Source organism: Diabrotica virgifera, chromosome 10, assembly GCF_917563875.1.
Source record: "Diabrotica virgifera virgifera chromosome 10, PGI_DIABVI_V3a".
NCBI classification, from domain to species: Eukaryota; Metazoa; Arthropoda; class Insecta; order Coleoptera; family Chrysomelidae; genus Diabrotica; species Diabrotica virgifera.
The window spans coordinates 53,118,532-53,135,147 of NC_065452.1; the positions used below are offsets into that span (position 1 = coordinate 53,118,532).

At 33.6% G+C, this 16,616-nt stretch overlaps 1 protein-coding gene across 6 annotated transcripts in view; it reads left to right on the forward strand.

Moving 5' to 3' along the window:
• LOC114339556 (glutamate-gated chloride channel) overlaps nt 1-16,616 on the forward strand; it is a 485,597-nt gene that overhangs the window by 459,612 nt on the left and 9,369 nt on the right. For all 6 annotated transcript variants that reach the window (XM_050641478.1, XM_050641473.1, XM_050641475.1 and 3 more), the window contains one exon: nt 16,270-16,550. In XM_050641478.1, coding sequence (XP_050497435.1) covers nt 16,270-16,550 — 281 coding nt within the window. The remainder of the gene's footprint in view (nt 1-16,269; nt 16,551-16,616) is intronic.

Genomic DNA, 16,616 nt, shown 5'->3' on the forward strand with positions numbered 1-16,616 from the left:
CATATTATGATTTCGTAGAACACAAGAAAGGTTGATGACTAGTTTCTATTGGAATTAGATTTTAAATAGAATTAAAAAGTTTTAAATAAAGTCAAATCAAAGGAAACTTTGTAAATATATTACTTGATATTGGTATTTCATATTGATATATAATATTTTTTTTGTTTTAATAGAGATAAAAGACAAAAATAACCATAAAATACGTCATCAAATCCTGCTCATTTTTTAAAGCCGTTGTACTCGATTTCGTTTGACGTTTGGACTTTCGGAGAATGTTGCCAAATTTTCAGGATAGTAGAGAATATAGAATATATATTATGAATTATCTTAATTATTATAAAGTACCTACTATAATACTAAAATACTGTATCTTAAAACTTTAAACTTAGTATGTACACACACCCAAACTTATATGGAATCATCTGATATTTCTTACTATTTAGTGCGAATTTAAAAAACAAACACACGAAGTCAAACAATATTTATTTTAAAGCAATTTAATAACAAATAATAACAATACTTAATAACAATTAAATAAAATCTGGCAAACAAGTGAAATAACAGAGTCAACAAAAATCAATATATTCAATACTTGTGTAAAAAGCATATTACTCTACGGAGCAGAAACTTGGAAGCACGACGAAAGCACAACAAAGAGGCTACAGACTTTTGTAAATAGGTCCTTAAGAAAGATCCTAAAAATTTACTGGCCTAAAAAAATAATGAATGAAGAACTATGGAAACGAACGAAACAAACCAGTATAATAACAACAATCAGACAGAAGAAATGGAAATGGATCGGCCATACGTTAAGGAAAGATCCTAGTAACATCACAAGACAAGCACGCGAATATCAACCTGAGGGGACAAGGAAGAGGGGACGACCAGATAATACTTGGAAGAAAACAGTAACCAGAGAACACAACAGAATCGGCTTAAGTTGGGGGGAAGTGAAAAACAAAGCAAGAAACAAAGGAAAATGGAAGGAACTGCTACGCAGATTAACCAGAGAATAAACACAAGAAGACGCACTGAGCTGGCCACCAGGCGTCTTACACTATCGGCCAAGAAACGCAGATGCGCCCAATACTCAACCAGGAGTAATGGTCCAAGAGAGAGAGAATAACAAATACATAACAATTAAATATAACAATAAAGTATTTAAATTGAAAGTAGTTGTTTTTAAGTCAGTAGCATACAAAATTTCAATGTAAAACGAATAATGTTTAAATTGTTTGTATTTATTTTTTTTTTTGTATTTTGTGGTAGTCAGTGTTATCACCTCTAGTCCTTATGCAAGCTTCAGTTTGCGTGGGCACTCTTCTAATCAAAATTATCAACATTTTGTTGTGGTAGGTTGCTCCATCCTTTAAGAGCAGCTTGTACTAGCCGTACGGTGTTTTGTGGATTATCCCGGCTAGCTCTAATTTTTCTTTTAAGCATATCCCACAAATACTCTATAGGATTAAGCTCGGTGAGCAAGCAGGCCAGTCCAAACAAGGGATACCTTCTGCTTCAATGATGTCTGTAGTCACTCTTATGGTGTGTAGAGGTCCATTATCGTGCAATAAAATAAAATGTTATCCTATTGAACCTCTCCAGAGCCCGACTACAGGTTATCAACATACCTGTGAGCAGTTCAAGTTGACTGGATGAAAATTAAAGGAGTTTTTTTACGGATCACAATTCCTCTCCAGAACATTACACTTTCCTTTTATATTTGTGAACAGATCTGACAGTTTTCGTTCTTGCTTGTCTTCCTCGGCCCCTAAGTACACGATTTCATGGGTCATCTGATTTTACACAAATCCTGACTTTTTTTGAAAACAGCATATTTTGTCAATTCCCAATGTTCCAGTTTTGGTGGTGAAGACACCAATTTAGGCGATCAATCTTGTGCTACCTGGATAACTCGGGAACACATAACTGTCTCCTGCTGTATACTTCTTGGTACGAACTCTTCTTCTTATCGTTTCAACCGAACAGTTACACCTGTAGCTTCCAAAAGCTGCCTTTGGAGCTGCAGGTGAGAAATGGTTGGGTGTCTTCCAGCTGATTGGACAATTAAACGATCTTGGAGAGAGCCGTTATTATTTTTGGCGACTTTCCCTTGCTTTATTTTTGAGCTTTCCTAGTTCCTGTTACCTAACACAGGTTTTGGACAGAACGCCCTGTATTACGCCTACCTCTACAGCTATGTCCCTATGAGAACATTACTTTCTCTACAAGACCAATAATCATTCCTCGTTGTAAGTTCTATAACCCCATATCAGGCATATTTTCGTTTTTGGACGCAAAAGTTAGTTTATTTATTTTCATTCAATTTGCAACTCAAGCAAATAACATATTATACCGTACCGAGCTGTCCTATCCGATTGTCTTATATATTTGTTTATTTTCAATAAAAACCTTTAATCTTCGCAACAATAAGTTTTTTCAAAAGAAATAAATATTACTTTGCAATATATGGTGATTCAATATAAGTTTGGGTATGTGTATTATTAAAAGGGTTGAACGTACAACACACGTAATGACTGAATATCAAATTAAAGGAAGATGTAAATTGTACCTATAGAATGTTATAGAAATGGTATAGAACTGAGGTAATCCGAAGAAGGAAAAAACGGTAAAAGTATAGATTTGGAAGAGAATATAAATATACAGGATAGCGAGAAAGTATGGAAACACGGTAATTTCTCGAAAACCGCTTGAAAGATTTTTATAGATTTTCGTGGGTAAGGGTTTTCTAATACGGCCAATATTCTAGTGGTTGTTATTATTATTACATTGTTGTCAAACATTTCGTTTTTCTAGAAATCTTATGAACTTTCTTATTTCAAATAGAATACCCTGTATATTTTTGCGGTTAGACGTCCTTAAGAAATACTAATTATTTTTCATGTTATATTCCCTATTCCTAAAGGCCATAATTTCGGAGTTATTACTACATTTATTAAAAAAAAATTTAAACAAATTATAAAAACAGGTAAACAGGGAGAAGTGTAATTTTGAAGTGTGTAAAATAAATAATTCCTAGCTGAGGGTTTTCGGCTTATAAAGCCATCTTCAGAGCTATGGTCAAAAAGTTCAAAATAGCACTATGAAGAGAGATGGATCCCATGTACGATATAAAAATACTTCTATTTCTTATGCAGTTTTTAAATAATGGAAAAAACCTTGTCTGTCTGTTGAAAAAATTGCTTAATTTTGCTGTTGGTTTTTTTGTAGTCGGAAAAGTTAAAAATATCAAATACGTGCACAAAGGACTTTCACACAAAAAATTACATTACATACAAGGTGGTTCATCTTATTCGCCTCGGTCTCTGTACGGAAAACCACTTGATATTTTAAAAAAATTTCTTCACAGAAATATACAGGGCCTTTAATACTACAACCTAAAAATAATTTGAATTATACAGGGTGTTCCAAAAAAGAGTGGTATATCAAAGTTATATTTTTTCTTATGGAATGCCCTATATCTGATGACATTATTGAATTGACCTTAAAAAATAAGCTATACTTTCATAAGGGTTCCCTATACATAAATACAGGGTGTTTTGATTTATTTCGATTTTTATAAAAATGTAAGGTTTTAGAAAAAAATAAATATCTACGAATCTAAGAAGCAGTAACAAATTTTTCTTGGATCTTAATAATAGACTATTTAGAATACTTAAACAGATGCTTATTGCAACAGAATTTCTTACAGGGTGGTCAAAATATGAGATTGTTCTATTAACAAATTCAAGCTCTAATAACTTACTTATTTTAAATAGAACACCCTGTATCTTACTAGTCTATCGCGTAGAAAATTTACTTAGCTTTCAATTTGTATTAGGGTTTCCTATACCTATCTTTTTACATGGTGGTCAAAATATTAGATTGTTCTATTAACAAATTCAAGCTGTAATAACTTACTTATTTTAAATGGAACACCCTGTATCTTACTAGTCTATCGAGTAGAAAATTTACTTAGCTTTCAATTCTTATTAGGGTTTCCTATACCTATCTAGCTTCATTTTTTAAATATTTAAAGATTTCCTAATTTGTAAGCTTTAAAAATTAGAATTAAGTACCGTAAAATGGGGTGAGATTGATCTCCCGGGGTGACATTGATCATTTGTCGTTGTATCACATATATGTAGATACAACCGACAACAATGTAAAATTTTTTCTGGGGGTGGCACTATTCATTTCTTGGATCTTGACTATGATCAGTTCACGTCGTTGTTAGTTTGCAATTGGCATTGGGAAGAAGTTCTGTGGCTTTGAAATTAACCATAATTTTTGGCCTATTTTTATAGTTTGTGTACTTTTGATGGTAGAGAAAGAACAGAGGTAAGTTCGCTATTTCTAGTGTTATAAAATTATTTCGTATGGTTCTGTAATAATAATTTTAAGTATCTAGCATTTTAACTAACGCCAGCTTTTTTAAGATGGCGGATAATATTGAATGGGGCGACATTGATCAAGTGATCAATCTAACCCCACGTTACGTACGTTCCAGAAATTAATTTATAATTTTTGTCACAGATTTAAGAATATCAATCAAAATGGGAAGAACGTACAAAAGACAATTAGGCAGTAGAACGTATGGCAATTTTAATGAAGAACAAGTTAATCAGGCACTGCACGATGTATTGGAAAATGGATTATCGTTAAGAAAAGCCGCAAAAAAATACAAATTGTCCTACGGAACTTTAAATAACAAGTACCATGGAAGGAAGATTAAGAAAACAGGTGGACGATCTGTATTCACATAATATGAAGAAGAAGTAGCCATTATAGCCATTATAGAAGTAGCCATTTTAACGTGTGCAGATTAGGGATATCCTCTAAGTGCAATGGATTTGAGAATGTGCGTCAAAAGTTTTTTGGACAAAACTGGTAGAAGTGTATCTAGATTTAAGGAGAATATTCCTGGAATTGACTGGGTAAATAGCTTGTTGAAGAGACATGGAAGTATTGCTGGTAAAAGATTAGCAACTAATATTAAAAAAAGCCGAGCAGAAGTATCTCCGGACCTGATTAAAAAATACTTTGACAATTTACAACAAACGATTGAAAATGCTCCAGTTGAAAATATTTTTAATTACATCGAGTCCAACGTCTCAGATGACCCCGGAAAAAAAATGTGCATCTACCGAAGAGTATCTACCTATGTCTGTCAGGTAAAAGGAGTTGTAGAAGGAGAAGAAATCGAAGTTCAAGGCCTAAAATTAGCAGGATCGAGGAAGATTTTCAAAATAATTAAAAATGACATATCCACTATTTCCTTCAATGATGTAGTTGCCTTACTACCAGATCCAACACTTGAGAGACGATTTCTGATAGGATACAAAAATATCATTTTCGCGGAGAAATTAATATAAAAGAATGTTAAATCAAATTTTCTTTTTTTTTTTATAAATTGTTCTGAATTACATTTTTAGTTGTTAAAATATGTTTTTTTTTGTATAAATAAAGAATAGTACAATAAAAATAGTGTGATCATTCTCACCCCTCATGATCAATCTCACCCCTTTGTAAAAATTCGAAAAACTGTCTGACCGAATTAGTCAGGGTTAAGATTGATCATATTCTATTTAAAAGCACTACTGTTTCATGCTATAAAATCATCATGATCAATCTCACCCCAGTAACGGGTCTAAGATTGATCACCCTTTTTTTATGAGATAAATGGATTTTCTTAATAATTAAAACAAAACTAGTGTTAAATCAGTACTCTTTAGATATAAATATAACACGTGAAATGTTTAAATATAGAACAGTAACAAAAACGTTTAAAATATAAATAAAATAAAGTTAAAATTGATCAATCTCACCCCATTTCACGGTACCTATGTCGTGGTTATTTACAACACATCACCAACACCGGCAATATACTTAAATATCTTAGTCAAGATAGTTTCATTAATAAAATTCACATTTTTATCATTTAATCACACAGAGTGTTCTTATTTTAAATGACATACTCGATATTCTATTCTTTATAACGGAAGATATTTAAAATCTCTTCAATTCCATGTTAACATTCTCAATACACATGTTATTCTGTAAATATAAATTCCCATGTTATTCTGTAAATACCCATTTTTACATATTTTTGTACAATAGGCTCGTTTTCGTCAAAGTAGCCATTGCATTTAATTGTTTGTAATTGCGATTTAAAGATTCAAACAAAAAGTGGCGTTCTTAAATTTACTTAATAACCGTTGGGTTAAGATATGGAAAATACTTATACGGAATGAAATATATTTTAAATATCTTCCAGAATACGGCATCTAATATAGGGTATTCAGTTTAAAATAAACATATTATTCAATTTCACATGTAGGCCAAAATCAACTAAAATGGTGAATGAACCAACGGTGTTGGTGATGTGTTGTACATAAACACGACATAGGTACTTATGTAATTCTAATTTATAAAGCTTACAAATTAGGAAATCTTTAAATATTTAAAAAATGAAGGGAGATAGGTATAGAAAACCCTAATAAGAATTGAAAGATAAGTAAATTTTCTACTCGATAGACTAGTAAGCTACATGGTGTTCCATTTAAAATAAGTAAGATATTACAGCTTGAATTTGTTAATAGAACAATCTAATATTTTGACCACCCTGTAAAAAGATAGGTATAGGAAACCCTAATACAAATTGAAAGCTAAGAAAATTTTCTACGCGATAGACTAGTAAGATACAGGGTGTTCCATTTAAAATAAGTAAGTTATTACAGCGTGAATTTGTTAATAGAACAATCTCATATTTTGACCACCCTGTAAGAAATTTTGTTGCAATAAGCATCTGTTTAAGTATGCTAAATAGTCTATTATTAAGATCCAAGAAATAATTTGTTACTCCTCCTTAGATTCGTAGATATTTATTTTTTTCTAAAACCTTACATTTTTATAAAAATCGAAATAAATCAAAACACCCTGTATTTAGGTATAGGGAACCCTTATGAAAGTGTAGCTTATTTTTTAAGGTCAATTCAATAATGTCATCAGATATAGGGCATTCCATAAGAAAAAATATAACTTTGATATACCACTCTTTTTTGGAACACCCTGTATAATTCACATTATTTTTAGGTTGTAGTATTAAAGGCCCTGTATATTTCTGTGAAGAAATTTTTTTAAAATATCAAGCGGTTTTCCGTACAGAGACCGAGGCGAATAAGATGAACCACCCTCTATAACAAATATTTGATCATGGTAGGGTTTCTTGAAACATTTTTCATTTAATTTACTTGTAAAAAATGGTATACAGCCAGCTACAGGAAATTCTTCCTTGTGGATATTTAATTAATTGTATATCCCGTTTTTCTAAAGTAATGTCCTAGTTAAAGTCCGTTGCCATTCATATTTCACGAATTTACTACATTTTCATATAAAAGCTCACTGGGTTATTTTCTATATTTGGAGACACAGCTCTGCCGTTTTGAGCTGTGACCCTGTGCCCTAAATTCCACTAGTCCTCAATTTCTGATGAGCTGCACATTCTGCAGCGCCTAACTTGAAAATTTTAGAGTAAAACAGGTAACCACCGTTATACACTGCTCCAAGAAATTAACGGACCATCTATATAAAACAAAAAAAAAGAAAGATTCGTTTATGCTTTTTTAATTGTATTCATTTTGTCATACTTCATAAAACTCATTTTTTTGTCATACTTCATAAAAAAAGGTGATGCTACCAACCTAAGATTTCCCACATTTATAAACTATTCATAAAAATAATTACGAAACGACTAGAAAATAAATTGGAATTTTATCAGTCCATAGAACAGGCGGTTTTTTGAAAAGGCTATGAAACAAACGATCACCTACTGGTAATAAAGGATCTTATAGAAAAATGCACTGAGTATAATAAACCACTATATTTAATATTTGTGGACTATGAAAAGTCCTCTGACACCGTAAATAAACAAAAAATATTGGAATCCTTGACAGAATGCCGAATTGACTATCGGTATAATATAAATATAATTATTAAACACATATACCAAAACGCAACAGCCAGTGTTAGGGTGGGTGTTGAGTGGGTGTTCGTCAAATCCAGAAATTCCCGATATAACGTGGAGTACGTCAGGGGGACACCATATCGCCGAAACTGTTCACTACGCTTTTGGAATATATATGTAAAAGGACAAAACTGACCGACAAGGTCATAAATATAAACGGAGAAAAGCTTAGCCATCTGAAGTTTGCAGATGATATTGTACTAATAGCTGATAGGATAGATGAGGCCAAAGAACTTTTATATCAGCTCTACCTTTCCTCGCTAGAAGGGGGATTGACAATAAATATATCTAACACCCAGATGATGACAAATCTTGTAGTCAGCGAATATATATGAGTAGGAACAAAATCCATAATGGCCTATAAATACCTAGGTCATGAGATGTGCATAGGAAAAGATAACCAAACCGTTGAGCTCCTCCGTCGTATAAGACTGACCTAAACTAAGCAACCTTCGGCAAGCTGAACAGTATTTTCAAATCGTCTGACATACCAATATACCTTAAAAGAAAAACCTTTAATCAGTGTGTTTTGCCTGTGTTGACTTACGATGCGGAAACGTTGACCATGAGCAAGGAGAACAGTGCAAAAGATCCATGTGTCTCAAAGGGCGATGGAGCGTGCTATGTTGGGCGTTTCACTACGAGACAAGATCCCAAACCGACAGCTACGACAAAGATCAGGAGTGGCTGATGGCTAATGCCGCAGAAAGAGTAGCAATACTGAAATGGAACTGGGCAGGTTACGTGGCTCGAATGACAGATAATAGATGGACATAGCGGATACTGGAATGGAGACCAAGAGATGATGTCTACCGAAGCAGAGATCGTCCACCAACACGTTGGACTAATGGTCTAAAACTGTGTCATAGGCTATGGATGCAAGAAGCACTAGATCGAAATAGATGGAACATTATGACTGGGATCTATGTGCAGGTGGACAAGCGAAGATTGAATGATGTATTCATTTTGGTATTGAAGGTACCATGTATTTAGAATGTTTTTATCAGGTTACTTAAATTGTTTTTTGTTTCAACCGGTTTCTAAGGAAAACAAAACAAAGGAGCTGTAAATTTGTTAATGTTGATAAGAGGTTGATATCATTTTTAGTTGTTATGTGAACTATTGCTGTTTGTTGCTAATATTTTGCTATTGTTTTAATCAAAATGCAACGCGAATCGAGAAATTTGACTAATGAGGAGTGTGCTCAAATAGTGGTTTTGCACGAAAAAGGTTGGAGTTACAGTCGCTTAATGGAACGGCTAGGCGTACACCGTACATTGGTCTCACAAGTTATGGAACAGTACAGAGAGACCGGTAGACATTCTAGGCATACAGCATAAGGTCGACGTCGTGTAACAACGCGTGTTCAAAACCGTTTTTTACGACTTTGCACCTTAAGACAACGATTAGAATTAAATCATGTCCGTTGCTTGGAGGGTAATTGGAATAGCATTGTCTAGTTCAGAAACAGACGAGCCACTCTGCAGCGCTACCTTGTGGCGCCACAAAGTGGCTTAGACAGGCGATTTTGTAGCGCCAAAAATTTTGTAGTGGACGGACGCTACTAGCGGCGACAGTCGCTGGCCGCTGTCGCTCATCTGGAATGGCACGTTTAATTTACATAAGAATTTAGGGCTAAACCAGACGGGCCACTCTGTAGCACTACTCTGTGGATCCATAGAGTGGCTGAAAAAGGCGATTTTCTAGCGCCAGTGACTACGCTGCGAAGTGGATCGTTTGGAAGGGTGCGGCGTTTAATGTAATGGGTGAGAAAAAACAGTAACTTTAATCAAATGATTAAAAACTTGCCGGCTAATATTTTTTTAAAAAGTGTGTTTGTCAAAATCAGTGTTTGAATATCCATAGTTTTAAATATTTTATACAATTTCAACGCTTTTAAAAAATACCAATAAACTCCATAAATGGAATTAATAAGAACCAAACAAACAGCTATATCACATAAAGAAACACATAAAAATCAACCAGTACATCTGGTATCCTACAGGCGTAAAATAGTTTGATACAACCTGACAACTGAGTGAAAGTGAAAAACATGCTAGCTTGCAACCCCCTTTTAACTGATATCTTATCGTTTTGTTTTCAACAATTAACAATAAAACCTTTTTGACCTAGGATGGGACCCCACTATTTAACATAAATAAACAAACAAGATTGTAAGTATTTGTTTTGTTCAGTTCAAATGCATCCAATGTAGGTATAATAAAATGTAAATATAAATAGAGAAAACATTGCTTATGGGATTTATTCTTTTCGATAGGGCTACCTTCTTTAATTTCAGAAACAAATAATTCAAAGATGACGTCCCACGCTTTTCCTTTTAATGCCCTATAAATATGCCCTCGGGTTCCTGTATCACATATATCCGGTCTGTTTTGCATTTCAATCAAAAACTGTTTCGAATCGAAATTCATTTTAGGTGCTCACCCTAAACATCTGCGGCAGCTACAAAAGTGGTCCGTCTGAATGGCGTTTGCCACTATTGGACGCCACTAGAAGTGAGGCTCGGCGACTGTGGCTCGCCACAGTCGCTCGTCTGGGGTGCGACGTCCACTTCACATAAGAACCCACGGTAAATCATCGGAAGCTGCTTTGTGGATCCACAGAGTAGCGCTGCAGAGTGGCCCGTCTGGTTTGGACCTTAACGGCTAATCATCGGAAGCTACTTTGTGGCGCCACAGAGTAGCGCTGCAGAGTGGTTTGTCTGTTTCTGGGCTTACAGATGAGAGTAGAATCTGTCTGGACAAATGTGATAGGCGTATTCACGTGTGCCGATATCATATTGAACGGTACACACAGTGTAACACGCGAGGAACGACGTTACTCGGTGGAGGGTCGGTTATGGTCTGGGGTGGCGTTTCTTTAACGGGCCGTACAGAATATGTTGGTGTTTAATAACGGTACCACCAACGCTCACAGATATTTATATCGTTGACGTTCTTCAAGATCATGTTGTGCCATTTGCTCCTTGAATTGGCGAAGATTTTGTTCTAGTGCACGATAATGTACAACCGCACGTTGCATAGTAGTACAAAATTATCTAGAGGAATGTTGAATGGGTTGCATATGTGAGTTCATTTTAAATGAAGTAAAGAAACACAGACTTACTCACAATCATTTAATTATACTTCGACGACCGGTTTCGATCTCTACAATATTCAGATCATCTTCAGGTCGACGTTACAAGTAGTTAAATGATGCCGTTAAAAGGGATGCTTTGTAAGTTCATCGATAACATGTTTAAACGTCCAGATTATGCTAATAGGATAGCTAGGTGAGGGACTGGGTAAGCGGACATGCTTCGTAGGTCAAACACAGTGAATTGGAATGGATCCTGAAGGCAGATGTGTGATGTGAAATAGAGACAGATGTATTAGTTATGAGAAAGACAACGTTCGGATGGGAATGTTCATAAATGCAGCTAAGGTGTAAATTGACTTATTGTAAACACTTGTACGATTGTGAAGGTCTTTGCTCTTAGGAGTTTTGAGCTATGGGCAAAGGTCGAAGTAAGGAAAATGACAAATAAGAATAAATTTCAAGTTTGTATTGTTCCCGGTCACAGGACTACGGGATGTCAGTTAGTTTGTATCATTGTAGGTGCCTAACACTAGGAAATCTATGAAATGTAGAGAACTATAACAAAATTAATTAGATAAAAAGAATGTCAAATTAAAATTGGTTGAAAAAACTGTAGAATATTAAAGGTGATCTGAGAGGGGAAGGGGTTTGTTTAAGCTATTGTATGATAGTGTATGTTCAGAACGAAATATTGAATAAATAATTACAAGGTGTAGGCACTTACGTTGAGAAATTATTAAAATAAATAAATAAATTAACACAGAGCACATAGGATTATTATAACTACACAAACAAAACAACAAGTGGTTTAAATTTTGATTTTGATTTTTTTAAATTTTGATGGGAAGTAGCACTACATTTGTAAAATGCACTTAAATAACCGATTTTTATTTTTTAAAAAATCAAACTTAGTTTTTGTGTTTCATCTTTGAGAGGGAATTTTGACATCAAAATTTAAAATCAAAATTTAAAACACTTGTTGTTTTGTCTGTGTAGTTATAATAATCCTATGTGTTCTGTGTTAATTTATTTATTTATTTTAATAATTTCTCAGTGTAAGTGCCTACACCCTATAATTATTTATTCAATATTTCTTTCTGAACATGCACTATCATACAATAGCTTAAACAAACCCCTTCCTTTCTCAGATCACCTTTAATATTCTACAGTTTTTTCAACCAATTTTAATTTGACATTAACTAATACATCTGTCTCTGTTTCACATCACACATCTGCCTTCAGGATCCATTCCAATTCACTGTGTTTTGACCTACGAAGCCTGTCCGCTTACCCAGTCCCTCACCTAGCTCTCCTATTAGCATAATCTGGACGTTTAAACATGTTATCGATGAACTTACAAAGCATCCCTTGTAATGGCATCATTTAACTACTTGTAACGCCGACCTGAAGATGATCTGAATATTGTAGAGATCGAAACCGGTCGTCGAAGTATAATTAAATGATTGTGAGTAAGTCTGTGTTTCTTTACTTCATATCTAGAGGAAGTTGGAATCGGCGTTATATGATGGCCAGCGAATAATGCCGATCTTAATCCTATAGAGAATATTTGGGGCTCAGTTGATAGACATCTGTAGAATTCTCCTAATCAACCAACCACTGCAGGAACTGAAACAAAGTTTTGTCTTTGGAATGAACTTTTAAGACCGTTTATTTCGAGTATGAATTGTCGATGCCAAGCTGCCATCCGTAGCAGGGGTGGAAATACATCTTATTAAACACAGAAATTGAACATTTAATTTTAGAATTAGCAATTTTGTTGTACATTGTTCTAAGATTATGTTAAATTTATGAATAGTGAAGCTGGTTAGCGACAACATCACCAAATTTATTTGTTTTGCAAAGTAAACTAATACGAAATAAAATGTATTTCATTTCAGTTAATATTTTCAAGTTATTTGGTATTTAATTTTTAAAGCGTTGCGTTAGATTCTTGGAGCAGTGTATATAAACTTAGCAGATAATAAAAATGTACTTATGGACAGTTAATGGCTCATTGCCGTAATTTATGTTATAATAAAAGTAGCTTGAGGGTATTAAAAATTATATAGTTTTATCGAGTAATACTTAAAATGTTATTAGAGAATAGAGGATTATGGATATTTTTAAGTTTATACCCTTTCAAGTTTTTCTAGTATAAATTTTATCAGCATAATATAAGACAAATTGATGCCTGTGATGATATATGGAACCTTTAGTGTGGAATCTCATAAAATTTTCCCCAATTTTTTACTAACCTCATATTTATTACAATCTATCTATACTCTATACAATCTCAACAATCTCAATCTCAACTACATGTTTAAGTAGATAATAGAAAAAAAAGCAATAGGACTGACAATCCAAGTATTATAACATGCAGGGAGGCATCCAGTGATGTACTCCTTTTTTAAAACTTAACTGTATTTCTTCTTCTTCTTCAAGTTCCTACCCGTGACGAATGTTGACGATCATCATGGCAATCTTTATTTATCTGCAGCAGCGCGGAAAAACTGCACAGATGTTGTGTTGAACCAGGTTCTCAGGTTCTTTAACCAAGATGTTCTTCTTCTTCTTGGACCTCGCCTTCCTGGATCAATACGAAAAATGAGGACGTGCGGAACTGGACGAAGGTGCAAGATGTAATTAAAAGAATTGCGCAAATGAAATGAAACTGGGTAGAACACGTAGTACGGCAAAACAAGGAAAGGTGGACGAGAAACATTGTAGATTGGAGACCATGCGAGCACACTCGTAGAAGAGAAAGACCACAAAAACGATAGCTACACAACATCAATGCAAAAATGGGGAGAAACTGCCACCAAATAGCACAAAACAGAGAAGAAGGGAGAACTCATGCGGAGGCCTTTGTCCAGGAGTGGATGCAAACAGGCTGAAGAAGAAGGAGAAGATCTAGAGTGCCATTGGTAGAATCCATTGTAATAACTAGATTGCCTAGATCTATAAACCTGGCCACGCACGGTACTGCGGTGTCGTTCGACAAGATCGTCGATAATATCAATTCTGCAGTACTTCAGCAGACAGACCAGTCTGTCTGTGGTCAAATTGTACGATTTCGTTGGATGCACAGTCACACACTTCCAGATTTCGATTTTATTATTTTACTTCCAGATTTCGATATTATTATTATTATTGTGACCACTTTCATTATCCCCACAAAAATCCACATGTTCTTTAGCAATTTGGCAAAAACTATTTCATTTTGTTTCATTTTGTGTGATGCACATGTATATTGTTATTTCCGTTTTTTTATGGCTTGTAAAAAAAATTATTCCGAATTAATTTTGACAATATCCTTTTTTAAAACTTAATTTCTATAGTTTACATCTTATTGATTTTATATGACACCGCTGACCTCATTTTTGAAATTTATAAAACATTCTAACATAAAAATCAATAAATTCCTTTCGCATGAATATGAAGAAATAGAAAACTTGCGATCTTTGAAAACGTCTTAGATTGGAAAGGTATCTAAATCTAATTTATCTGTTCACAGAGAAAATGTTACTACGGGGTGGACGCAGGGGTGGCTGCTTACACCTAAATAATAGCTATAACCTATATTCTAATGTCTAAGATACGATATAAGATGGACCTGCAGCGATCTGTTTAATGGATAAAAAATTATTTGATATATAATATAGTATGGTAAAAATGATAAAAAACAAGGGGTGCTCGATATAATTTTGTCCTGACTATAATTAATTGATAATAATTTTTTTATACATTAAAAAAATTTTCGGCCCGGACAGATATTATTTTACATTTTTTGGATCATTCGAAACAAAAAAGATCTTCTGTATTTTTTCTATTAAGTTGATCGTATTCGAGTTACAAACAATTTAAAACTGAAAAAAAAAACGAAAGATGGCGATTTGCAAGGCTCAAAAACATAAAGTAAAAAATATCATTTTTGAAATTACTAAGTACCTAAATTTAAGTTCAAACCTTCTTCCATCAGATCCCGATATGAATTTTTGCCATGTCTTATTCTAAAATATATTTTTTTACTTGATAATGAGGAAGGTTCCTTAGGCATTACACCTAAAAAACAATGTTTTAAAATGAAATAAGTCCAAAACACTTATCAAGAGCTGATATAAGGTGTGAATTTACGTACTTCGTATTTCATAAATGATATTTTTTACTTATCTTTTTGAGTCTTGAAGACCGTCATTTATCTTTTTTTTTTTCAATTTTAAATTGTTTATAACTCGAAAACTATCAACTTTAGAGAAAAATTATGAAGGACCTGCTTCGTTCCGAATGATCCAAAAAACCTAAAATAATATCTACCCGGATCTAACAAACTGATATTTATAATTTGTTTAAACAATTTATTTTTAAATAAATGTAGCAATAACTCAAAAATTATGGCATTTAGGTGTAGAGAACATAGATGAAAAATAATCAGTATTTCTTAATGATTTCAAAACGAAAAAATATACAGGGTGTTCTATTTAAAATAAGAAAGATCATTAGATTCTCAGAAAAACGAAAGATCTGACAACAATGTAAATACCACCATAATATCGGTCGCATCACACACCAAAAGCAAAACATAACAAAATCGATAAAAATATTACAAGCCGTTTTCGAGATAATAATAAGGCGTTCCATACATAAAACTCACTCTATATAAAGAAAACCCATACGCTTTCTGCAGAGATTTCGGCATCTTCTTTAATTATTAACAATAAGTGTAAGAAATGTCATTTTTAGATTTTTTGCTGAACATTAAAAAGTTTAATATTTGAGATTAAACTATAAAACTTTATCTTCTAAAACAAAAAAATGGCGATTGCTAAAAATTGTAAAATTAATGACTGTGTTTCTTCGAAAACTGAAAAATAAGTCTGTCTTTCTTTCTCTCTCTCTCCTTTCCCTTTGCCCTATCAGGGTGTCATCCTGGTATCCTATTATTGTCTGTAGTTGGTTGGTTCTTATTTTCATTTCTTATCAATTCGTTTAATAATTACTATGAATAGCAAAGGGCTGAGATTATGTCCTTGTTTAATTTTACTTCCACAATGAGAGCAAGCATTTGAGATTTTTTATAATCAAATAGATGATTATAGTAAATTAAATGTTTTTCTCATAATAATTAATTTTTTATTTTCTATTTTTAGGTGTTACCACCCTTTTGACCATGGCGACCCAAACCTCGGGTATCAATGCCTCCCTGCCACCGGTCTCCTACACAAAAGCCATAGATGTTTGGACAGGAGTTTGCCTAACATTCGTATTTGGAGCACTTTTAGAATTTGCACTTGTAAATTACGCTTCTCGATCAGATATGCACAGAGAAAATATGAAGAAACAAAGAAGGCAATGTGAACTTGAACATGCTGCTTCCTTGGATGCTACTTCTGATCTTATTGACACGGAGAGCAACGCCACGTTTGCAATGGTAAGTTGCTAGTAGTTTAAATACTGGGTATCTCGTTACTAATGTAAAGTTACAGTACATCACTAA